The following is a 26,669-nucleotide window of genomic DNA, read 5'->3' as shown; positions in this document are numbered from 1 at the left end:
CAAGTCCCCTTCCTTTCCTTCTTTTCTTCTTGCTACAGCCCAGCCGAGACCTCTTCTTTTCTTCCTTTCTTTCTTGCTGTGACACTCCCCAACCGAGCTTTATTCTTCTTCTCCTTCAAGCTACGGTTGTAGCTTTCATGGCAACCCTTTTATCTCTTCAAAAACCTGCAACACAACCACACAAATACAACCCAAAAATAGTAACAACAAAGATCTAAAATGATCTTTGTTGGTTATAGAAAAGAAAACCCGAAAACACTACAGAAAAATAAAGGAGAACACAACAAAGTTTGATCTCGGAGTTCCCCTTGAAATCAAGAGTACATCTCCGTCAAGCTTCCCTCAAAGACGCTTGATTCTTCACTATGCAAGTCCAAACCGATTACAAGGATTTTGGAGACTCCAAGCTACAAAGTCAGCTGGTAATCTCTTTGCTCTTTTCTCTCTTTTCTCTCTTTATTTTTCTGGTATTGTTCATACAATTTTTTCTCACTAACTCTCTCTATTTTTCTCTCTTGTTTCTGAGGTGGGTTACACAAAGAAAACAAAAAAGGTTGCTCCTTTTTTCTGCTTGGCCGAAATGGTGTGTTGTACAAAGTGGAAGGTTGAACCACTTATTTATAATGTTTTTGTTGTTGCTGGCTGTGTTGTTGGAACTGAGAAATAACTATATTCTGTTGAGATATTTTTCCTTGAATAGCTGAGAGTTTGTTAGAGTCTTGAGATATTTATTTGCTTCCTTTTATTGTAAAGAAATAAAAGACCTAAGCCTAGGAAAACAGAACCGACAACTCTATGAGTTATAATGGTCTGTTGAGGCTTTATAAAGAGGTCTATTTTATTTTCCTTGTAACTTTATTTATGGGACAATAGTATGGGAATTTATCCAACAGTTTTCATGTGTTTTGTTTCTCTAAATAAGAATTACCTTGCAAATGAAGAGTTAGAAGGAGATTTCATGGTGGATTGAAGAATATTTACTTTTTAAATTTAGCAAGTATTTATCCAGTAAATTTTCACCCGAACAATTTAAAAAAAATAAAATATAATTGTTAGGTTATTTTTAGTATTAATTTTAGATTAAGTTTAGTATATTTTTAATTAAGTTTTAATCGTGTTTGGAGCATTTTTAGGCTTGTTATTTTTTATTTTTGCAGATTTAAAATAAAATAAGATTAGAAAAATATTAGAGGAAAAAGATGGAAAAAAAGATAAAAATATCTCACCAAAAGATGATATTTAAAACAGAGAAAATTGTGCAAGAAAATAAAGCTGAACCTTCAAGCCTGAATTCGACTATCTTCTGATTATATTTTGGAAAAAGTCAAAACATAAAAGTTTTGGATCTCTCTTTTATCTTTTCAGAACATCTTGAATCGTCCAATTCCGAGCAATATCAAGAGAGTTATGGCCAAAATACTATTAGTCAATACAGCAGAAAAAATACTATGTTCGTTAATACAGCAGAAAAAAATATCCTTACTACTTATACATAAGTAGTTATTGGTTTGAATTTGAACTAATTATGCTTGTTAATTTGAATTAATGACTAATTTGTGAAGACTACTTTTCTCAACACTTCATCACTAAGACTAAGCAAAGCAAAAGTAATAATCATGATTTTACTGAATGAGCAGTGACATTTTCATAATTACAATTTGCCAAAGTAGCAATATCAAAATTGCATGTACGATAAAGGCTCTAACATTTATCTTGTTTTTCCAATAGTAATTAAGATTTTACCTGAAAAAACTTTGGCCTATATTCATTGTTTCACTTAATAAGGATCAACGAGTTGTCTTATGTTATAGGGATTAGGTAGGTAAAGAATTCACCAAAGTAGCACTTCAAATATGGTATTGTTCAAAATGGTTAAGAGAGTATTGGTATATTTGACTGCTTTGAAACAAACTTTTAGTTGCAGCAGCAAAAAAAAAAATTATAGTTGTGTAAAAAACTTAGTAAAAGCATATTTTATTGGGAATGCTTTATGACATGTTTATATTTTTGAAAAAAAATATTAAAAGCACTAGTGGTGCGTAGCATCTTCTTCAGTATCATATTGTTATTGGTGTAATTAAATATCGTATCTCATATAACTTAAGATAATAATTTTTAGAGAATATTGCTAACTAATTGCAAGACACTAACTTTAAGTGGTCCTAGACACTAATGGTGCCTAATAGTAATATTCATACTTTTAGTTAGTATCTTTTAATGGGTGTTAACCATTGGAGTGAAAAAAAATACTTAATGTTTACCGAGATTTTCAGATTCTGATTATAAAATAAATAAGCTTAAGAAAGAAATAAATTAAAGAAGAAGAAATAAGGATTTTTACGTAGTTGGGGCATTAATAAACCTTATTCCACGAGTTAATATTATTGAGCTAAAAAAATTTCAAAGTATTCTTACACAAGTGTTTTTGCCCTAGCTGAAGAACCCTAAATATTTGCTCTTGATAGCATAAATGATTTTTCAACCCTTTGCATGAAGGTATAATGTTCTATTTGTAGGTTAGAATAAGGTATAGGGCAACTTTTAGAGTTGTCAACCATCATAGTATCTTTTTTAAGAAATTGTAACAAATCTTACGTGGATGAGAGAGAAAATAATATTTTAAGATGATGTGTTTATTTTGACAACTATAAATATTTCTCCCCTTAAAATGGTAACATTTTTAAAAGGTGCTAAAAATCTTCACATCATCCAAAAATATAATATCTTATTTTATCTCTTCTATACTATTTTTATACTCCTACTATTAAAAATTCTCTACTAACATAACACCTTATTATATTTATGGTTTCACGTGTTATTATTTATTTTATTATAATATTATACTATTTATTTATCTTTAATTTTTTTTTTAAAAAATAGCATCAATGACATTATTAAATTGTTTAAATTTAATTTTATAAACTAAAAATATAATATTATACTATTTATTTATTTTATTTATATTTTTTTTTTCTTTCAAAAAAAAAAAAATATAAACTAAAAATACATATACACAAATTTGTAGCACAATTTATTAAGAAAAATGTCACTTGTAAGGTTATTATAGTACTTTGCTCTCACTCCACAGCAAAGTTTCGTACTTTTCCATCACACTTGTTAGAATTTTTTTATGGGGAGTGATATTTGCACTCCTTAAACTTATAAATACACCCCATTATTAAAAAAAATATAAACTTAAATAATTTTTTAAAATTAATCTTAATATTTTTTTAAAATTTTTTCTTCACATTATTTTATGTTAATTTCAATACTTATTTTGATTTCATTTTTATAATTTTTTCTAAGTCATGTGTATTTTTTTTTATTTTTTTCTTAAAAAATTTCACATAATTTTTTATTTTAATTTTTTTGTCATAATATTTAAAATACACTTTATTTTTGTTGGATAGGTATATTTTTTAAGAATATGAATTGAAAGAAAAAAGTTAAAAGAAATTAGTACAATTAAAAATATAAATTTTATATAAAATAAAAAATATTAAAATGGGGTGCTTTTAAAACTTTTTGGGGTGTAAATAAAATTTCTCTTTTTTTATATATTTATGCTGACGTGGTAGTGTTGTATGACATAAAAACTAGTCGAAATTAGAAAAAAAGTTTGAAGATAAATAAATATAAAATAGATATAGTTAGGCGGTGATGACTATGAATGAGATGAGGAAAGGAGGGCACACAAGCCAATAAAGAAGAAGAAGAAGAAGAAACTCTTGACTGAGAACAGAAGAAGAAGAAGAAGAAGTGATTTTGAGAGATGGCTGGGATGGTGGCAACTGCTGAGCTATGTGACACAAACGCAGGGCTTGTGGGAAGTGGTGAGGTGAGAATCATGGAGCCAGTGTTCAAGATGTACGGACAGAGGAGATCATTCTCAGGTCCCATAATGACTGTGAAGGTGTTTGAGGACAACACCCTTGTGAGGGAGGCACTTGAGACCAGAGGAGATGGGAGGGTGCTGGTGGTCGATGGTGGGGGCAGCCTGCGTTGTGGGATGCTGGGTGGCAACCTGGCTCTGCTGGCTCATGACATGGGTTGGTCTGGGATTGTGCTCAATGGTTGTATCAGAGATGTGGATGAGATCAATGGTTGTGATATTGGTGTTAGAGCTCTCAATTCTCATCCTCTTAAGTCCTTCAAGAGAGGTGTTGGTGAGAAGCATGTTCCTCTTCATATTGCTGGTGTTTTTCTTAGGGATTCTGAGTGGTTGTATGCTGATGCTGATGGCATTCTCATCTCCAACACTGAGCTCTCTCTTTAATTCAAAACTCAACACATGTATGTCTATGAATTCAATTGAATAGACTACAATGCTTGTTTCTTTCTTTCTTTGTTTTTGGTTTATCATAATAATATTAATAATAATAGCTACAAATGCTTTGCTCTTTTCTTTAAAACTTTCTAATCAAAACATGAAGTAACCACATACTATTTCCATTTTTTCCATTTCCACCAGTAAGAAATGGCTAAGTAAGTTAAACACACAAAAAAAGATACAAATTTCCATCTCTCACTCTCACTCTATTGTTTTCTAAACAAATTGCTCTAAAGCCTTGTTGTATATTTCAACAAACAACAGCACCAGGTAAAAAAAACTACTTCCACTCCATTCCATTCCAACTCACTGAGATAGTCAGGTGAAGAGTAGACCAAACAATCAGAAGAAAGCAGTTCGTCCACCTCTTCTGCTATGCCGATCATAAGAAGTGTTGAATTTGTCCACTAGCTCATTCATTGCACTAAATCACACAAAACAAAACAAAACAAAAAACATAATGAGAATATCACTATGCAACATTAGCTATCATAATTGCTCACACTTCAGGCCTCTCAACATGTTACCACAATAAAATGATAAACATGTAAGAGTTTAGTTACCTTGAGCAGTTGGTGAACATGGCTAGGTATGTAATCAGCAACGTATCATTGTATTCCTATTAAGAAAAGAAAAAAAAACAGCATAACAGGAGACAAGGTGAGCAATAACACGATGATTATTAATTGAATATGGTTCACTATATTCATCACTACTTTACAATGTTAATTTAAAATTGAAAAGGAAAATTGCAACATAATGAAACTTTGACCTCTTCGTTTAATCAAATTCAAACCATGTAATCATCACCTTATCCTCCAATCTATTCTGTCCAATTATTAGAAAGCAACGAGGATTTCAAATAGCAACAATCCCCCTTCCTTAATCACACTCACAAATCTCATCTATTTGACATTCCAACATTGACCGGATATTTTTTATTTTTTTTCATATATAGAGACAGTAAGATTGCAACTGAACATATAGTCATTATTATATAACCAATTATGTCATATTTTTGATAAAGGCATAGTCAAGAGGTTCCACATTCTTTTTGTTTTAAGTGATTAAAATTCTTATGTTCCACAAAATTGTAGAAAATATGCTATAAATACAAGTGAATGTTAGAAAATGAGCACGCTGCACTTACCATCAAGAAATCATCCAAGAACTTTCCAGATTCAATGGCTGGCAACCTTCTCAGAAGACTTGATACTTGTCTCAGCAGTGAATTCTCACAAGGTATTTCACCTAAACATCCAAATAAAAGTAAAGAAGATTAAAAAGTGCATTGTCAATAGTAGCTATCCTCTGACCGAAATTGTCAAACGACTGAAACCTTGAGTCAAATTTGATTAAAAATTTTATGCCAAAAATATTCTAGTTATCATCGAAAATTCAGTCACCCAATGGACTCGCAGATTCGTGCTTGTTTTCCGATTGAGTGCGAACTTTGACTAAGGGACTTTTAGAAGCACAATTTCTAGTGTTCAAAGACAAGCTCAGGGTAGTTGAGTTGAAAAGAGTCTAGAAGAGATATAGCTAGAGTTAGAGATACAACTACTAGCAGCTGTATTGGTTAATACTAACTGAAATATGGGGGCTGATGACAGATTTCCCTTTATGTACTACTCTTTAACTCAACTCAGAAATCTATCTGAGACTTTTGCTCTAAATTTCCAAGTGTTGAAATCATATATTTTCTCTTTTATTTATTTCTTACTTCCCTAGTCTTCAAATTATTGATCATTAACCATTGCACGTTTTTACATTTAAGGATAAATATCTATCCAGTCTACTACTAAATGTCTGTTCATACCTTTCTGCATCGAAAGAAGATAGTGATGTAGCACTCTAATTCTGCTATTCAGCATTTTGATGGCACTATGAGTGCCTGTAAGGTGAGCAGCCACTGCAAACAACTAAATTATATTAATTTACAAAGTAACAAAACACAAAAGGAAAAAATTACTTATGCTGGGGTGATCAGTGATCAATATTTTTATAATTTTTAGGAGAAAGAATAAGATAAATTATAAATCCAGCAAAATCTTTAGGCAACACGGGTAAAGAGAGGATGAAGAAGGGCTCACATTGTGTTGCAGCGGAACCTCCATCCGAAGGTTTAAGATGAGCAACATGATCAACTGAGATTCTTTCTGCTTCTACTGTCTATAAAACATGTCCAACAACAACAACAAAAAAAGAAAGTGTAAGTAACTCTGATTAATAATAGTTAAAAGTGTTAATAGTCCATAGATACTAGTGTCTAACCTCAATAGTATAGCTTGAACGAACAAAAATTAGTTGTGGAATCCCATCTATGACATGCAGCTCTAGAGTTTGCACACAGAAAAAGAAGTAACAAAGTTAATAGACAGAGTTTCTATAGAGCTACTTAAACTAAATAAGGAATAAACATGAACAAATCCACAAAATTAAAGACAATTTCGAAGAAAAATGCTTATAGGGGAAAATGTAGGTCCCCTGATCCTGTAAATACAATGATTGAGTAAATAAATATAAGCTGTAAGGCAAAAGAAGGTGAGTGACATACCACTCTCAAAAATGGTAACTGGAAGATCCTTTTGAGCATGGTTGATCGATGGATTGAGGAGAACATAAAGAGGGCTTTCATTAATATCCATCAACTGTTTCAACCCAAAAACGTTCCCAGTAAAATTATTGAATTTAAGGGTTAGCTAAGCTTAGCTTTACAGATAGAGATATAACAGAAATTGACTTACAGCTTTATGAATGTTCATGTCTGATTCCTGAGCATCACTTCCAGTGGAGTACCAACCAAGTACGTAAAAGTTAGGGAAAACCTTCTTATCTGATAAAAACAAAAACGAAAAAAAATCAGCAAAACCCTACGATTATACTAATAGAATATGAGAAGAAGAAGAAAGGCACTGAACAGAGTTCTTGCTTCTTCTCGAGGAAAGCACGGTCGAGGGAATTAGTGGTGGAATCGTAGAGAAGCTCGAAGCTATTGAAGATCTCGACGGTACGGCCTCTCTGGACTCCGATAACGCAGCCGTAGACCCTAGGAGGTGTAGATGATGGAGGGGACGATGAAGAAGGGGCTGCATCAGAGGAGGCAGCGTTGGCGTTGGCGTTGTTGTTGGCGTGACACTCGGAAGAAAGATGTGGTGGTTGCATCTGAGACTTAACCCTGGTGTAGTGATCGGATATGTTGACTATAACCAGTGGGTGTAGCTTGAACGTTAGTCCACTGCTCGACGACGACGCCATTGTTACCGTTCTTCTTCTTCTTCTTCTTCTTCTTCTTATTTTCGCCGATTTGCAATTGCACTTTCACTGTACCCTTTTCCCAAATTCAGACCAATATTTATTTATTTTTTAGCTGGGCTGTGAAATTTGGACTTGGATCAAGGTCTAATAAACAGCATTTTGGGCTAACTTGGGCCAATATGGGCCGACTCATCTATACACTCCAAAAAATTACACTCTATACCCACTTTTCAATTTCTATTTTAATTTTTACATTTGATTTAATTTATACCCAGGTCATATTCCCATGATATGTGTTAGGAACTCTAATTTTAATAAATTATATAAGATTATATTTAGTATTTTGATTATAAAAAAAAGGTATTTATCAATTAAATTTATTTTTACAATTATATTTAATTAATGTATAATATATAATAAAAAAATAGTTCTCAACTTATTCCTCTATACTCTCTCTACCGTCTTTACCCTTTTTCCAAATTAAGGATAATGTTTAGGCATAATTTCAAAAAAATATAAAAAAACAAAAAATTTATAAAAATACGTAGAGTTTTCAATATTTTTACAATTTTTGAGATTTTATTTACATAAAATAGTTTATTTTAGTGTACGTTTATGTTGTGTTTTTGTTATTTATATATTATTTTTTTATGTTGTTTAGATGTCACTTTTTTTTTCTTATTTTCATGTAGTTTTTTTTGTTGTTTTTTATGTTATTTTTATGAATACCGTAAAAATGTAAAAAGAAAAACTTAAAAGTGTAAAAAAAAGGGCAGTTTATGTAAATTTTCCAAAAAAAAATCCATAAAAATTATAAAAAAATTCCAAATATTTGGAATTGGGCCTGTCAAATTTGGAATTGGATCAAGGTCTCATAAGAGTGTTGGGCCTTATTGGGCCGAGAGTGCGGTCTTATATGAATGAATATGACGTCAGCAGAAAGAAAGTAAGGGGTAGAGCTGGAATATATATAGAATAGTTATCTTTTTAATTTCCAATCCCAATACCAATCAAACTATATTTATTTATTTATTTGTATTTAAATTGTAGAATTATTTTTATATTTATTTAAATAAATATAAATAAGAGAGAAGAGAATAGAAGAAGAAGAAGAACACGAAGAAGATTTTAGAGTGTGTGGAGTTGAGTTGAATTGAAATCGGAAGCTCTTAGCTATGGCGATGCGTGATCTTGTTACTGGTGGAGCTGCTTGTGCTGTTCCTGGCTCTTCTTCTTCCTCCGCAAATCCTCTTGGTTCTCTTGCCAACGCTCTTATTGGTTCTTCCTCCAAGACTAAGGTTCCCTTTCCTTTCACTATCCACACTTCAATTCCAATTCCAATTCCAATTCCAATTCCAATTTCAATTTCTCTTAATAATAATAATTATAATAATAATTGCAGGAAAGGTTAGAGGAGATTCCTACGTCGGCTCAGGGTGGTTCTTCCCAGAGACCCTTTTACGACCAAACTAATGACCAATTGCTTCAACTTCCTGGCTCTGAGTTTGACCGTCCATTCCTGCAACCTGGCACCCAGGTTTGAATTTTAACCCTAGCAATTTGATTTGTTGTTGTTGTTTTAATTTTGAGTTTTTACTCACTGCACAAGGTATTTTGTTCATATTCAGGGATCGGAATTTATTGGGGCTTTTCGCTCTGGTGATCATGCTAATCTTGCAGATGCCTGGGATGAGGTACAAGCTCCTCATCTTACTCCTCACCACAGAGATATTGAATTCCAGCATATCTATGACCGTGGTGCTGTTCCTCACCTTCAACCAACTATGGAAGGTAATTCTTTTGCTTTTCATGTTTGTTTAAATTATGAGTGTGAATGAAATACCCATGAGGAGAAAAAAATGAAATTCACTTGTTTCGAACAAAAAGTAAATTGACAATTATGTAAGTAGGATTAGTAGAGAGTGCTTAAATTGTCATACCTCATTATTCTCACAAAATTGAAGCAAAGGGGTTTGGGTTTGGTCATGTTTACATGTGTTTCTCCTCCTCCTTTTGCAGGGCCACCACAAAGAGTATTGTCAAGCTTTTTGCACTCATTTGTTGAGAGTGGTCGGGGTGGAATACCTTTCCGTCCTGCTCCGCTCCCTACTTTAGGATTGTCTCAAGGAGACAAACAGTGTATCCGTGATCGTTCCAGCATAATGGCCAGACACATTTTTGCTGATAAGGGTGAAGAATTTATTAATGCACAGGTCTGAAACTTATTCTTCTTCAGTTAAAGCTGATAAGTTCTTTTTCCATTTTCTTGGGTTTCGCCATTTTTAACTTCATCCTCATCTGTTTGTATTAAACCAGTTATAAGTGAACACTAAACTCATTAGTCTGTCTGGTAGTTGTTTGGAATTTGACAACATGTTTTAATTTTCTTTCATATTTGTCCAAGCTTTTTAGCTGCCATCTTTACATTCATTGTTTGGAACTGATATCTGTTGGCCCCATTTATTTGCTTCTGATTACACTTGTTCCGTTTTATGTATCTTTTTTCTTTTTTTCTTTCATTAGAAAGGCATCGTGTCATTTTCTTCCTCACGACTAACTTTGCTCTTGTAATTTTCAGGTGAATGCCCTTTTATCTTCTTTAGATATAGACAGCAATGGTCAGGTTAAAGGACCTTTTCCTGCTGGAATACGAGAACTAGAGGGTTATTGGAATGAGTCCCAAGGCATGGCAAAACCAGGTCTTCCAGGTGCAGATGGATGGGTTACTGAATTCAGCCAGAATCGTGCAGAACTTGGTGATCCTAATGCTTGGGCCCACTCCTTTGAGCGACAGCATGGGGCCAATGGATGGGCCTCTGAGTTTGAGCAGGCAAGGAAGTGTATTTTTTTTGTTTTGAATTCTTTTTTCTTTTTTGCCTCATCTTTATCCACTTTCCCTTTGATTGACTCTTTATGTAATATTGTTTCAATCTTTCATATCAGTTGCATTGATGTGCGTAGTGCACAAATTGGTTAGCTATTGATTGTTGTGTTGCACTTTCATCCTTTTGAAGAATTATAAAATAGGCATCCGTATATTGTGTTTCATTTTTTAATTTTGTTCACAGGAGCAATCTCAGTTGACGTCGATGGATCATATGGGAGGGGTAAATGTTGCAAACTTGGCTGCTATGGAGCAAAGTCGTATGCTTGCTAATACATTAGCTCAGAACAATGATCCTAAATTTCAGGTTTGTAAACTATGTTGCGCTTGCACTATTGACTTTATGGTCCCCTTATCTATATTATGAAGATGTTCTTCTGCGTGCATTTATTGCTTTGAACTTTCATCTTTATTGTGTTTTGTCTTTCTGAGAGTTTGTGATGATATGAGTATTGTGATTAATGCACTTTTGGTTGATTATGATTATGCTCATGTTGTCGGGCCATTAGTTTCTTCAACACTCATCTTTCAAGATGTTTGAAGAAGGAAAATCAATGACAGACTATTGTTTGGATTTTGGTACTTCATTTGTATTGTCTATTATAATGGTCCCACATTTTAGGTTGTTTATTTATAATATTTTGATTCATGAGGGGTAACTTAAGTGGTTAGGCTTGGCTTAATTAAAAAAAATTACAAATTATATTTTGGAGAAAAGGATTATATATAGATTAATGGTTTAAGTGATCTAGCATGCAAATTCATGAACAATAGGCACCATTTGCATTTGAACAATTAGTGAGTCTGATTCTGTTTCAAAAAAATATAATAATAAGAATAATAATAATAAAATTAGTAAGTCATATTAGTTATACTAATTGTCTTTTTATCTGATATAACTAAGCGTCGAACTCATTGTTTATGCAGAATTCAAAGTTTCTTCAGTTTGTGTCAAAGATGAGTCGTGGAGAACTTAATATTAATGATAATCAAGCATCATCATCGGGGGACTGGGCAACAGAATATCAACAGAAGTACAATGCGGGTCCTGCTTGGGCTGATGAATTTGTATGTATATTATTGTGCTTACTTCATAATCCTGATGTCTTGAGAAACTTCTTATTTTGTCATCGAATATCTGATTTGCATAATTGCATACCAATTTAATGTAGCGCATGCAATTTTCATTTTACATTTTTCACTAACTACATTACAGATTAAAGAGTAAAGAAGCCCTTAATCCCAATTTTCCCCTCTATTTTTCATATCTTTGGACTTCAATTTTCATCTGTAGGCTTAGCTGATTCCCCGTTTGTTCTGAGTCTACTTGGCATTAGAGCTTTTGCGATTCTTGGGCTGTTAGCATTTATAATCTTCTAAAGTTTGTGTGGTTACTCATGTGATTGATAGATGCTAGTAGTGACCTTGTTACCCTACTTGTGTTATTTAATTTGTTCCTAGGATGTAGAATTATATTTGCTCTAGTATTCACTACATTCTATATTACCAGTCCTTGAAATGTCTTCTAATATTATAAGTGGGGCCTAAATCCTCACTTTTCCCTTAATATCAAAGCAACTTATTTTGTAAGATTTTTTATTCTTCTAAATATTGTTAAAGGTGTTTGTCAATAATCAGTCCCAGCTCTATTAGTTGACTGAGGAGTGATTTATCTCCAGTAAAACTTCTGTAAACTGATTTCTTGAGGTTTATAGGCTTCTCGTGGAGCTGATCGCTGGGTGAATGAGTTTGCGTCTGGTGGAGAAAAGCATGCTTCAGCTGATGATCAGTGGGTGGATGAGTTTTCTAATTTGCAAATTAATAACGAGTCCAATGACTGGGCAGATGAATTTGGGAAGCAAGTTGGTGAAGGAGCTTTTGGGGAGAGCTCTGCTGAGGCTTGGGCTAATGCTTATGATGAGTAAGTACTCCTGCTTTTCCATGATTTTTTATCATAGCAATATTGGAAATAAGCAAAAGAAACGTAATGCAATCAATTACTACTTTTAATAGGGTAGCCTATTTTATTGAATGTAGAAGTGTGCTTCTCTCTACTTATTTTTCATCACCATCACCATTGCCTTTTTTTCCCTTTTCTGTTGACCATGATATTTATCTAGTAGAGGGCATATTGATATTTATTTTTCATTAGTTTATTCCAATGAAGAACTAAATTTTTTAGACTTAGTTGTTGCTAGAGTCTAAAGTTTGAAGGTTGTACTTGCCTTGGATGGATACTTATTGGTCATTATAAAACCAAAGAACTTATATAATAACTAATTTTTCTTTCTTTCTTTGGAAAATGTGATTTGTATCTATATGACTCCATATGTACAGTTACCTGAATGAGCAAGTTACTTCCAAGCAGCGGTCGGATGCTTCTAGAGGGGTCTATGTCTTCTCTGATATGAATCCCTATGTTGGTCACCCGAATCCTTTAAAAGAAGGTCAGGAACTGTTCCGCAAAGGCCTTTTGAGTGAAGCCGTGCTTGCTCTAGAGGCTGAAGTTTTGAAAAATCCTGAAAATGCTGAAGGTTGGAGGCTACTTGGAATAGCAAATGCGGAGAATGACGACGACCAACAGGTGATTCTACACTACTTCTGTATTTTAAATGACAAAATGCCTATTGCTAGAAAATATCTTGTACTCTAGGTTTACAGTAACATATTTTTCTTGAAATTCAATGTTTTCAGGCTATTGCAGCTATGATGCGGGCACAGGAAGCTGATCCAGCTAATTTGGAAGTGCTTCTTGCTCTTGGTGTGAGTCATACAAATGGTCAGTAGCTTTTTCCTTTCACTTTGTATTTTTACCAATTGCTTTATTTGTTAATGATTGATTATGTATTGAGAGCCAGTTAAGTTGGCGGTAGACTGGAAATATATTTCTAAGTATTTTGTTACTGGTAGAGGACAAAACGAGTATGACTTTTAACTCCGTCGAAATGTTTCTTCTTTCTCAATATGCAGAGTTGGAGCAGGCTGCAGCATTAAAATATTTATATGGCTGGTTACGTAATCATCCAAAATATGGGACGCTTGCGACTCCTGGGTTGGCTGATTCATTGTACTATGCAGATGTATGTGTTATCTTTTTGCATTATTTGTTATCCATAGTAGCAAGTAGTAACATAAAAATGCGTGAAAGTCATTTAAATATCTAAGTTCATACATTAGGTTTTCAAGGAAATCTTCTCGTGACTATTCATGTCAATTTGCATGAATATGAACATAAATAATGTAAATATCTGTGTAAACATTAGTGCGATTTCTTTGTGCTGCTTGTAGGTATCTAGGTTATTCAATGAAGCTGCTCAAATGTCACCAGAGGATGCAGATGTTCACATAGTTTTGGGTGTTCTTTACAATTTATCGAGAGAGTATGACAAAGCCATCGAATCCTTTCAAACGGCTTTGAAACTGAAGCCACATGACTACTCTCTTTGGAACAAGCTTGGTGCAACACAAGCGAATAGTGTTCAGAGTGCTGATGCAATTTTGGCTTATCAACAGGTAATCTTTAATTTTAATCCCTCATATACTCCCGGGGTAATAACTAAATGCACGATTTAACTTTGAAATTTATTTGTATGTAACATTTGATACCTATACTTCTGATAGTCTAAATCATAATGAGAAATTATGTTAACATCTACAGATACAGATAAAATTCATATTTACTAGTGTTATGATATATTTTTTTTCTTTTTGGGGTCGTTACTAATGTTCTCAACTCCCGCCTCTTACTGTGTTTCTAGGCTTTGGATTTGAAGCCCAATTATGTTCGTGCTTGGGCAAACATGGGTATCAGTTATGCCAACCAGGTTTGTTCCTACTCTTTTGTCCCTTCTCGACTAGTGGTAGTATTATTATATGTTTGTAAAAGACATTTGCCTATGTATAGCTACTAATAAAGCTGATTTATCATGTTTTGGTTTCTCTTGTTGGTACTTTTAGGGCATGCACGAGGATTCTATTCGTTACTATGTTCGTGCGCTAGCCATGAATCCAAAGGCAGACAACGCATGGCAATACTTGAGAATTTCATTAAGGTATGACAAGAAGAAGATTGCCTCTCTTATAATTGTCTTACCATAAGAAGAAGATTAACATATGTCTTTTGTTGTTGTTGTTGTTGCAGCTGTGCTGATAGGAATGACATGTTAGAAGCTTGTGATTCCCGGAATCTCGATGTTCTTCAAAAAGAGTTCCCTCTATGATAAACATATATAGATATATATGTATGGTTTAATTGTTAGTATTAGAGGAGGAGATTAAATACATGGGAGTTACCACTACTACTAATTGGTTGAGTATATAGCAAAAGCTAGCAAGGGCAAGCAAGTTGGGCTATATTATTAGATGAATAAGAAGGATCCCCTCCCAATCCCATGTCTCTCTCCTATTATATATATTATTATTATCATTCATCATCATCATCATTAATACAAATCTTTTCTTTTTCTTTGATTTATACTATAGTTAAATTTGTTGATGGACACAAACAATGTTGTATCATGTGATCATTATGAATCATGTTTATAAGAGAGAATGAAATGAATCCGATTTTTCCTTTATTAGATAATTATAAGAATAAAATTTGATGTGAGGTGGAATGGAAGTAAAAGAGTGATATGATATTGGGATGTGAGTAAGCCACACACACACACACACCAAACCAAAGCCACTCACTTACACTTAGTACTACTGAGTATAGTGAGTGTGGTAAATAGAGTGTACACCTAACATAACACTATTTAGTATTATATAAATATAAATAAATACTTGAGCTTGTTACGTGCTTCACTGGAGAATAATAATAGTAAATAATAATGACAGTATCCATTGGAGAATCCTTTTTCACAGTCTCTGTCGTGGTACACCACTGCTACGTGTGTCTCTCATTTTTTTTCTTTAATTTTTTGCACTTCAATAATTCATTTTCTTTTTGTAAATGAGAAACCACAAATATATATATATATATATAGGGAGCCGATTTTGTGCCCAGAAATGTAAAATATGAAATGTATTCACGGTAGGTAGGTCTCAGGGTACGTTACCATTTTTTAACCCTAATTATCCTTAGATTTACTCCAACCCTCAAATCAAATAACTACTCTATCTAACGGCTGCTGTACATCATGAAATACATTCCTTTAAAGTACACTAACGGGACAAAATTGTATATATATATTAATATGAGTAATTTGCGGCAAAACCCCCCAAACTATCAATTTACTTGCAAAAAACCATCCAACCTCATATTTTAGTGAGAAAATCCTCCAAAGTACTGTTTCGTTTATATTTTTAAGGTGTCGTCTGTTCAGCCTCGTTAAGTCCTAATTTTGCCCACGTGGCAATGACATGTCACTAAAAAATTATCCTATGTGGCCATATTTTACAAAATCAAAATAAAAACTTTAAGAGTAATTTGCTGCAAAACTCCCCCAACTATCAATTTACTTGCAAAAAACCATCCAAAATGAAAGTGTTTCCCTAAAATAGGGCGCCTCTAAAAAGGAACATTAGGGACGAAGTATTAGTGGCGACATGTTAGTAGCAACTTGTCGTCCCTAATATATTTTAGGGACGATTATAAAGATTTTTGGGGGCAACTTTTGTCGCCCCTACTACTATCTTTTCTTGTAGTATATTAACACAATAACACATATACTAGATGTATAGATAACTACAAATAAAGTAGTATATACTATGAACACTTTTGTTTTGATTTGTTTGTTTGTTTTTAATTTTTAAACGTGTTTGTAGCACAATGAGTAATAAAAGGGTGACAATATATATATATGAAAGAGGTTTCAATGGTTACATTTTTATTGTAACCATCATGGTTACATTTTTTTAAGTCATTGGATTACTATTAAATGGTTGTGATTAATTTGGAAATTAAATAAAAATAAATAATAAATAACTTGTAACCTGAAAGTAACCTAATCATTTATTTCCTTATAAACTTTAATTAAGATTAATTATATTTTAAAATTAAATTAATTATATTATTAATTTATTACTATATAAGGATCTTTTAGCAATTTATTTTTTTTATACTTAAATTATTTAAAATTTTATAGCAAACCCTTTTAATAATTTAAAATTATACACATATAATTTCATAATTTAAATTTTATTATACTTGTAATCTTAATTTTAAATTATTACACTTAATTATTTAATTTTTTTATTTAAATATTTAAAAAGTAAAAAATGAAATAAGTTGAAGGATTTTTTAGAAAAAAAAGGACTGCACTTGTTATCGATTGATTAGCTTGAGACCTCATACTTAATTCATATAATTGTAACAAAATAATTAAATATCATTTAAAAATAATTAATTATTTGAAAATTTATTATAAGAAGAGAATTTTAATTTGTGTCAAAAGAAGTTTAATTTTTGTAAAAAAAATAAATTTTATTGTAAATATTATAATTAAATAGCTTAATTATTAAAATAATTTAAGTAAGGATTTAAATATAAATATTAATTGTTAAAAGAGGTCTTGTTAAATATTTAATTAATTATTTTAAGAAAATAGTTAATTATAATTAAATAATTCTAAAAAAGGAATGTCTATTTAATTAATTATTTTAAGAAAATAGTTAATTATAATTAATTAAATCTAAAAAAAGAAAGTCTACCTATTAAGAACTCCGCTATTACAAGTTAAAGAAAAATATGTAAACTATACTTCTACAATAAAAATGTAACTATCAATAATCGCCCATATATATATATATATATATATTTATATAAACTTTATATGTGTGTGAGTGGGGCTGGGGCTGGGGTTGAAAGAAACGAGTGATGGACTAAATAAGAAGATATTAAATGAAGATCTTCATCAAAAATATACATCATGACCATGCAAATGGCAAAGAATAATGTTATATTTATGAGAATTCCTAAAAACTATTATTAATGTCTAGTACTTTCTATATATATATATATATATATTTATATAAACTTTATATGTGTGTGAGTGGGGCTGGGGCTGGGGTTGAAAGAAACGAGTGATGGACTAAATAAGAAGATATTAAATGAAGATCTTCATCAAAAATATACATCATGACCATGCAAATGGCAAAGAATAATGTTATATTTATGAGAATTCCTAAAAACTATTATTAATGTCTAGTACTTTCTTTTATATCGCTATTGGTATAGTTATGTATCATGTTTCATAGTTATGCAAGTGTCTAGTACTATTACACTTGGAGCAATAAGCAATTTTGAAATGATCGAATTTTTTCTAAGATTGATCGGTTGCTTGCTAATCAAGAGTGGTTAGCCAAATATCCTTTTGCTGAGGTTGTGTTCATGAATGAGGGGATTTTTGATCACTCTTCGGCTGTTCTAATGGTACACAACAAAGTGGTGACTGGTAGGAAGCCGTTCAAATACTATAGGATGTGGGAAAACCATCCTACCTACTCAGAATTAGTGAAGAAAACATGGCAGCATGGACACTTTGCAGGAACCAAAATGTATCGTGTTATCACCAAGTTGAAGCCTTTGAAGAAGGCTTTCAAGGAGTTAAATTCTCAATTTTTTTGTGATATCCAAGCTCAAGAGACTCAAGCAAGGAATACACTGGATGAATGTCAAGATAAACTACACCAGCAACCGTTTGATATTGATTTACAGCTTTTAGAGCAAGCAGCTAGAGACGATTTTGTCTCTAAACACAAAAGCTATCTTGCTTTTTTGCACCAAAAAGCGAAGCTAACTTGGGTAAAGGATGGTGATGAGAATTCTACATTATTTCACACCAGTATTCGTGAAAGAAGAAGACACAACCAGGTCTTATCTATATCACTAATGCTGATGGGAAAAGGGTGGATGAACCAAGTGAAGTCAAAGATGCTTTTATCAACTATTACATAGGACTTCTTGGCACCTGTATGCAGAACCAAATGAAGGTTAAGCAGGGTATTATTGATGAAGGACCTGCCTTGACAGGGGCTCAAATTGATCTCCTTATGGCCACGGTTACAAGAGATGAGGTCAAGAAAATGGTGCTAGCAATCCCATGGGTCAAAGCTCCTGGTCCGAACGGCTTTGGAAGCTACTTTTTTCAAAAAAAAAAAACTGGGATATTATTGGTGTTGAGGTATCTGATGCCATTATTTCCTTTCTTGAGACAGGTAGCTTACTGAAAGAAATTAACAACACAGTCTTAACACTTGTGCTGAAGCTTAAATGCCCAAACACAGTGAAGGACTACAGGCTAATAGCGTGCTGCAATGTTATATATAAAGTGGCCACCAAACTGCTTTGTTCACGGCTCAACTGCTTGCTTCCTAATTTAGTGTCGCAAAACCAAGGGGGGTTTGTACAAGGGCGATTCATTGCTCACAACATTATGATTTGTCGGGATCTAGTGCGCCATTATAGAAGGAAAATGACAAAAGCTAGCTGCATAATCAAGTTGGATTTACAGAAAGATTATGACACGGTAGAATGAGACTTCATTGAAGAAATGCTACATGGATTGAATTTCCCGAAAGCATTCATTCAGCTAATCATGGTATGCATTCGATCTCCCAGATTCTCACTTATGATTAATGGTTCACTTCATGGCTATTTTAGTGCAAGGAGAGGATTGAGACAAGGTGACCCAATGTCCCCATTAATCTTTGTGCTTGGCATGGAATACCTTACCAGAATCATGAAGAAAGTGGGTCGCAAACCAGATTTCAGCTTTCATGACAGATGCAAGGATCTGAAGCTGAATCACCTCATTTTTGTAGATGATGTCCTTCTCTTCTGCAATGGAGATTATAAAAGTATCTATTATCTCTTACAGGGACTCAAACTGTTTTCACAAACATTGGGATTGCAACCTAATCCAAACAAGTCAGCTATCTACTGCAATGGAATGTCAAATTCTGAGGTACAACGTATAATTGATGCATCGGACTTCCAGAGAGGTGTTGTTCCATTTACCTACCTGTGAATCCCTATCAGTCCTAAAAGGCTCTCCCCAAGAGAGTGTGATGTCCTAGTAGACAAGATGACTCACATAATTCGAACTTGGAGCACCCAGCATATTTCTTTTGCTGGTAGAGCAGTTTTAGTCAACTCAGTTCTCCTCACCATACACACATACTGGAGTCACATCATGCTCCTTCCAAAGAAGGTTATCAAAGAAATAGAAACCATATGCAGAGCCTTCTTATGGAAAGGGCAGCAGCTGATGGAAGGTCCGGGCCAAATTGCTTGGGAAAACATTTGTCAATCTAAAGGATCTGGAGGAATTGGCTTTAGGAGAGTTGCTGATTGGAACAAGGCAGCGATGTTCAAATATGTTTGGGAAATTGCAACCAAGGAAGACAATCTATGGGTTAAATGGATCCATAGTGTGTATATCAAAGAAACTGAATGGTGGAGTTACTTTGCTCCACAACAAGGTAGCTGGTACTGGAGGAAGATAGTTGCATTGAAAGGTATCATCCTAACTCTAACTACTCCCTCTTCTTTTATACAAAGTCGATGCAAAATAGCTGAAGGATACAAATTTTTATGCCCCAATGAGAATCGGGTTAAGTGGAGCAAGGAGGTTTGGGGTAGACTTAACACACCCAAACATAAGTTTGTTATGTGGCTTGCAATTCAAAGAAGGTTGAAGACAAAAGATAGGCTATTTCGATTCAATATTGTAGCAGATATGCAGTGTCTTTTCTGTAATACAGGTGCTGAAACAAGTGATCACCTCTTTTTTGAATGCACCTTTGCTTTGAGCTGCCTACCACAAACAAAAGTGTGGCTGGGGTGGAAGGTCACAGCCACACGGCTGGACAGCTTGGTGAGATCTATTGGGCGAAAGAAGTGCTCTGGCTTCCGAAAGAAGGTTCTGGCAGCTGCAATGGCAGCCTTGGTGTACCTTATTTGGAAGGCTAGGAATAGGAAATATTGGCAGCAAAGTGATGAGAACCTGAATTCTATTGTACAATAATTAAAAAATACTTGTAAAGCAGAATACATAGTGTATGGCCTAACAAAGTCTCTTTAGAAGATTCAGCTTGGTTTAATACATTGTAAATAAGCATAGAATCATCATCAGGCCCGATTTGGGTGCTGTTAGACTTGTAATTGTTCAAAAAATTATTAGAGTAATGAAGAACACTACTGATTTTTCAAAAAAAAATATTTTAAAAAATATCATTAACTAATTATATATAAAGCGTACCTATTGAAGATATTGCACACTACAAGTATCTAATAGTAATGTTCTATATTTATATACCAATCTCACTCAAATTAATATTAATAATGAAGATTCACTGTTGACGGCACTTATAAGGTCCAACACCATACTAAATTACTAATGTGATATTTAATAATTAGTTACCGATTTCTCATATTTTTTAATTAAAAATATTTGTATTGGCCAAATATTAAAATACTCTAATAAAAATATACCACTTCAAAAGATACTTCACACTCTCTTAACATTTTTCTCACTACTGATACATTTATTCAACAACAATAATTAATACATTTATATATACTAGGTGATTGTTACGTGCCAAGCCACGTAGTGTTAGTTTTATTTAATATTTTAGTTTTTTATTTTAATTAATAATTAAAATAATATAATTATTTGAACGATTTGTTTTATAAAAATAAAATATGTGTCAGTATATTTAGTAAGTAAAACATAATTGTGTTAATAATGTATGTTATTAATAGTAAAATGTACACTAATCTTCTAATTGAAAAAAGTTCTATTATCTCATTTCATATTTAATAATAGCTACACAACTATATATTTATAGACTTTCACATTCTTTGCAAATTACTAATAAGCACCAATAATATTTTCATATTCTAATATTTTTCAACATTCTCCTCTTGGTGGTAAAATTAAAAATAAAACTAAAAATAAGCACAAACATATAAGGTAAATACTAATTACAGCCCATTTCATCTTTTTTTATTATTATTTTTTTAAGCCCAAGCCCAAAAATCTCTAAGCAAACACAATCAATCTTCTTTTATATTATCTTTTCTAGATATTTTATCTATATTTTTCTTTTTTAAAAAATAAATAAAAAAATTATTAATATTCTCCCAAGATAGGTTTGTTAGAGAGATATGTGGCTAAGATGATTTTTTTAATTTAAAAAGAGATTATTAATATTTAAAAGATTGTTTATTTAAAAGATTATTTAATTTTTTGGGTTTAATTATTGGGTTTATTTTTTAACGGGAGATCAAACCTAATCGTTAAATTTAACAGAATATTCTTTTATTTTTAAGTATATTCTGTTAAACCAAGAAATGCCGTTAGATAGGCACTTTTAATATATAAAGACATAGGCGCCCCAATTAATTTTCATTTTTTTGAAAAAAATTATATTAGTATATAATGTAGTTATAGCATGATATTTTAGTTATTTTTGAAAAATTCTAAATAATTTAATAAAATCACAATTAAAAAAATATTACACATATATGAGTATACTAGCAAAAACCTACGTGCAAGACACGTATACTAAATTTTATACTAGTTTTTTCTATGTTAGTTGAAAGTGATACAATTAAAAATTAAAGAAAAAATATTATTAGTTATAAGGTGAGATTATTATTATGTGTATCTAAATATTATAGTTTATAATGTTGTCAATTAAAAGTGAATACCGAATACAATATATTATTGTTTAAGAAAGCTTAATGATTTAAATATGTTCTTAAGTTAATCCAAAAATAAATTAAAAATTGATGTTCCAATACTTAAAGAAACATTACTTAAATGGGTGTAAGATAAAAAGAAAATTAAAAATCAATCTCTAAATTATTGATAATTGAAGATAGCATTTGTCTAAAAATTGTAGATAAGAAAACTAATGATAGTCATTGGTGAATTTTAATCTTCATTTGCTTCGATAGAGACAATAGTGTAATTTTTGTATTTTGCACTTTTCACTCTAACTGGATCCGCATATATTTGGATTGTCTATTTTTTCGTTGATAAATTGAATATAGTAGTGTCGACAAAGTGGCGGTCTGCAAAGCGTGATGTATTTTCTTTTAAAATGATTAGACATGGTGTGCATAGCTTATTTAATTAAAAAAAATCAACTTATGAAAGACATGTAAAAGTATTTTATTTTTTTAAAATTATACCTTTGCAGTATATTTCATTAGTTGGGCAGCAGTACACGAAAATATTTTTTCCACAATATCTGCGAACATGACAGCAGATAGGCTCTTTGTATTGTCATCAAGTTCAACATATGCTATAGCATTGTAAAATGCATAATAAGATTGTTAGTATCTTTTTTTTTAACTTAATTTCAATAACATCATATGTTTTTTGTAATATACCGTGGTGTAGGAAATCCTTCCTGGCCGCATGTTGGCTTGTCACATGTAATTTTTTCATTGCGATTGTATAAATCTATTTTTTTATGACATGCGTCACATGACATGTAATAAAAATTGTAGACAGTATCAGTTATTTTTATTGCCGCCTCAATCCAAAAATATTTTTTCTACATCCAAATTAAATGATGTTAATAATAGTAAGATATTGAAACAAAAGTTTTATAAGGTAAATATTGTAGTAGTCTTTACCTCATTCAGTTGCAGATTTTTCGTCAACTCTGAAATTTGGATGTTAGTCACTATTTCGCTAATATATTTAATTGTGCTTCTAATTTATGAGCACGTGATCAAAAACAGTGTGCTATAATGTACTCTCTAATTTGTTTTTTTTTTGCATCTAATGTCTCAGGTTTAATTATGATAAGTTTTGGTGGGTTTTAGTAAATATTTTTCTTTTTTTGGTTTGCATTAATAGCTAGAACATGGAGAAATTAATAAGATTGACATTCCTTTTTGTCGCAGCATGTACAAAGCAACATAATTATAATAATGCTTTAAGTTGCTTTTATTTTTATTTAACAGAAGACGAAATTATAAATTTTATGGCTTCTTAATTATACTGTATGTGCTAAAATATAACTTTTTCTTTTAATGAGTGTTTTTATAGAAAATGGTAATTCTAGAAGAGAAGAAGAGAAGAAGAAGAGAAAAATCGTAGATGTACACCATCAAAAATCCAATCGTATTTTTTTTTTTTTAGATTTAATGAGATTTATTTTATTATATATAAATAAAAAGTGACTAATGAATTTCTCAAAAACTATTTTATTTTTAATATAAATAAAAAGTCATGCATGAATTTCTCATAAACCAAGAATTGAGTTATATAGACACACTTAATATAATAATAATAATAATAATAATAATAATAATAATAATAATAATAATAATAATAATAATAATAATAATAATTGTGCAATCAACAATTATTAAAATTTGAATTTTCACCACTTTAAATCATTTTTTAAAAGAACAAATGAAATGGCTGATATGATACATTCATATAACAACATATATTTTAGGTTTGAGAGCTTAAAAATGTGATGAATGAACACTGTACATCAATCATCAATTAAAGAAAGAGTACAAAATAAAGCATTTATACTCTCAGCCGACTAACCACAACTAACACTAACTAGCTAACTCTTTCTATATTTAATTAACTAATCAACATTATTTAATACTTCCCCTTATAAAGCATAAATTAATTTAATAAGCCCTCATATCCTTAAGTTGATGAGAATGAGTAGGAAGAAGCGGCTTAGTGGAAATATCAACAAGCTGGCTGGTGTTGAGTAGAAACATAATGTACATGTCGGCTGGATTAGCCCAGCTTCAAGTTTTTTCCTAACTAAGTGACAATAAATTTCAATGTACTTGATTCTCTCATGCAAAATGAAATTAACAAGTAAATTTGTTGGGTTGTCTTAGTGTCACAATACAATATACAAAACAACTATTTTGGGTTAGGGGTAACCACACTATTTCATAAATGTTAGCCCTCAAATGTTGAGTTTGAGGAGTGTCTAAATATATATTAATTGTGTTTGTTTCCAGAGTATGACAAATAATCAGGTCTAGTGATTGCATGTAAGGTAACGTAATTTGCTATTCAATTTTCATAAGTATTTGGTAACAACCATGCCACGTTATAAGTTTAAGTTATGAAATTGTGGTTATAACCTAAATGCTATAAATAGCACACTTGGTTAGAAACACTCATTAGGCAATTGATAAATCACTAAAGTTATTTCTATCTTCTTTCTCTAAGTGTTTGTGATAAGGACAAATATTTTTTAACCAAATGTGTAAAACATTATTTGAATTTGATGATTCCTTTGTAGTGGTGTTGAAATTGTTCTCACTTTTATTATCCTTGTGTTTATATACATTTTATTTGATCTATTTGTAATTTTGTGTTTGTATATATAATTTCTTCTTCTTTTCATTTTTATATACTCTATTTTTTTTGTGTAATTTATGTTTCGAAGTGTCATTATTATGTAATCCTTATATATTATATTATTTTGTGATAGAGTTGTGTTTAATTTGTTGGTTGTATAATTTCATTGAGGATATCCATTATTATTATTATTATTATTATTATTATTATTATTGTACGTGAATTGTGTAATATGATGAAGAGAGGGCAGGTAGAGGATGAGGTTGCTTCTGAATAATATATATAAAAATACTACCAAACCCAACTACATCCTCTATCTCTCTCTCTCTCTCTCTCTCTCTATATATATATATATATATATACATATATATATATATAACTCTGACCCTGAGCTGATCTGTCTATATCGATCTATCATGTCATTCATATATATATACATTATATGTAAGTTTCTAGCTACATGACATATATATATACGAGCTATATGTAATGTATTAATAAATATATATTATAGCCATTAATTAATTATAGTTTAAAAGTATTTAAAATGGCACACACGCATGTATACTATACTATAAATAAACATAGAGATATGTACATAAATAACCGAATCAACAAGAGTTTGTGGCAAAGTGGTTCCATACAATTTAATTTAATAAACAATATAAAAAATTGTTAATTAATTATGAAGCATTATATTTATGTAGTAGTGAATACTTTAAGATATCTAATAACACTACTTTATCTATAGTAATTAAATAATTATATATTAACATTAATAAATAGCTTAATTTGTTTTTTAAGTTTAATTTATATGGTGAGAGATGTATATAAATATATATATAATATAATAAAATGTGATGATGATGGAGAAGAGGAGACATGTGTGAGACAAAACTACATGTCAAAGGAGATTAATATATTATTAATTTGAAAGAGATCATATAAACTATAAAGAGAGATATGAAATAGAGAGAGATTATATATATATATAAGACAAGTGGAAGTGGTCCTTATATTATATTATATAGGGAGGCAAGGTGAGCATGAAATCCTCCATATTTTTGAGGAGTTTGATGGTTTTGTTGAGGGGAACACTTACACAACCCCATTTTTTATGTTATGTTACTAATTAATATTCATATAATATATATGATCCTAATTAATTAATTAATTAATTTGAAAAGACAGGGACACAAGAATATACGCTTCTTTTCTTCTCTTCCAATATCTTAACATCTCTTCTAACATGCCTTTGCTTGTGTTGTGTGTTTCCACTCAATAAACACATATAATACTATTACTAGGTAGGGTACAACAACATTACATTTATTATTATTCAATACCTATATTTTATTTTTCCTTTTTCCATTTTCAAACCACATATATCTATATATATAGCATTGTTAATATTCATCCTTTTATATAAGTGATGTTTCACAATTAGTTAAAGATATTTTTTAAAAATTATTTTTTCTAAATTATATGAGACCTGATAATTACTACTCATCAATAATATTTTTAACAATTTTGGTATTTATGAGAATTAAGACATGCACACGACAAAACCCTACATATACATATAATATTATTCAAGTAAAACGGCCGATCAATAAGGAATCAATATATAAACTAAAATATTAATTAATTTTATAACACTAATGATATAATAATATTTAAACTATATACGTACTACTTGTTATTAATTAAGGATAGATGTAATTAAAAGAAGGGATAAAATGATCAATATATGTTTATGTATATACATGCATGATCCCAAGAAAGATCCAGCATGCATTAGTTTTGAGATGAAAGATAAAGATTGATCCATGAAGATTATATATAATATATATAGCAAGTTAAGCTTCTAATTTTTGTTATAATATGT

The 26,669-nt window shown here is 31.2% G+C and overlaps 3 protein-coding genes across 3 annotated transcripts; 2 read left to right on the top strand and 1 right to left on the bottom strand.

Annotated features, from left to right (window-relative positions):
* Window positions 1-3,621: 3,621 nt before the first annotated feature.
* Window positions 3,622-7,704, bottom strand: LOC115725352 (COP9 signalosome complex subunit 6a). Its single transcript, XM_030654840.2, has 9 exons — window positions 7,252-7,704; window positions 7,078-7,166; window positions 6,888-6,981; window positions 6,605-6,666; window positions 6,424-6,502; window positions 6,150-6,242; window positions 5,481-5,581; window positions 4,894-4,949; window positions 3,622-4,754 (listed from the first exon to the last, which is right to left on the bottom strand). Exons 1-9 carry the CDS (start codon window positions 7,586-7,588, stop codon window positions 4,673-4,675), a joined length of 993 nt encoding a protein of 330 aa, XP_030510700.2. The 5' UTR covers window positions 7,589-7,704; the 3' UTR covers window positions 3,622-4,672.
* On the top strand, window positions 3,773-4,390 carry LOC115725353 (putative 4-hydroxy-4-methyl-2-oxoglutarate aldolase 3). Its single transcript, XM_030654841.2, has one exon. The coding sequence runs from the start codon at window positions 3,773-3,775 to the stop codon at window positions 4,274-4,276; it is 504 nt and encodes a 167-aa protein (XP_030510701.2). The 3' UTR covers window positions 4,277-4,390.
* Window positions 7,705-8,589: 885 nt separating the features above from the next.
* Window positions 8,590-15,049, top strand: LOC115725097 (peroxisome biogenesis protein 5). The gene is made up of 15 exons (XM_030654521.2): window positions 8,590-8,886; window positions 8,991-9,125; window positions 9,217-9,379; window positions 9,608-9,801; window positions 10,167-10,418; window positions 10,657-10,779; window positions 11,400-11,540; window positions 12,188-12,393; window positions 12,810-13,056; window positions 13,167-13,251; window positions 13,443-13,552; window positions 13,761-13,985; window positions 14,231-14,296; window positions 14,430-14,524; window positions 14,614-15,049. The coding sequence occupies exons 1-15, from the start codon at window positions 8,764-8,766 to the stop codon at window positions 14,690-14,692; spliced, it is 2,244 nt and encodes a 747-aa protein (XP_030510381.2). The 5' UTR covers window positions 8,590-8,763; the 3' UTR covers window positions 14,693-15,049.
* The last annotated feature ends 11,620 nt before the right edge of the window (window positions 15,050-26,669 follow it).

This window comes from Cannabis sativa, chromosome 6 (genome assembly GCF_029168945.1).
Source record: "Cannabis sativa cultivar Pink pepper isolate KNU-18-1 chromosome 6, ASM2916894v1, whole genome shotgun sequence".
NCBI lineage: Eukaryota > Viridiplantae > Streptophyta > Magnoliopsida > Rosales > Cannabaceae > Cannabis > Cannabis sativa.
This window is presented reverse-complemented; position numbering and strand designations above follow the sequence as displayed.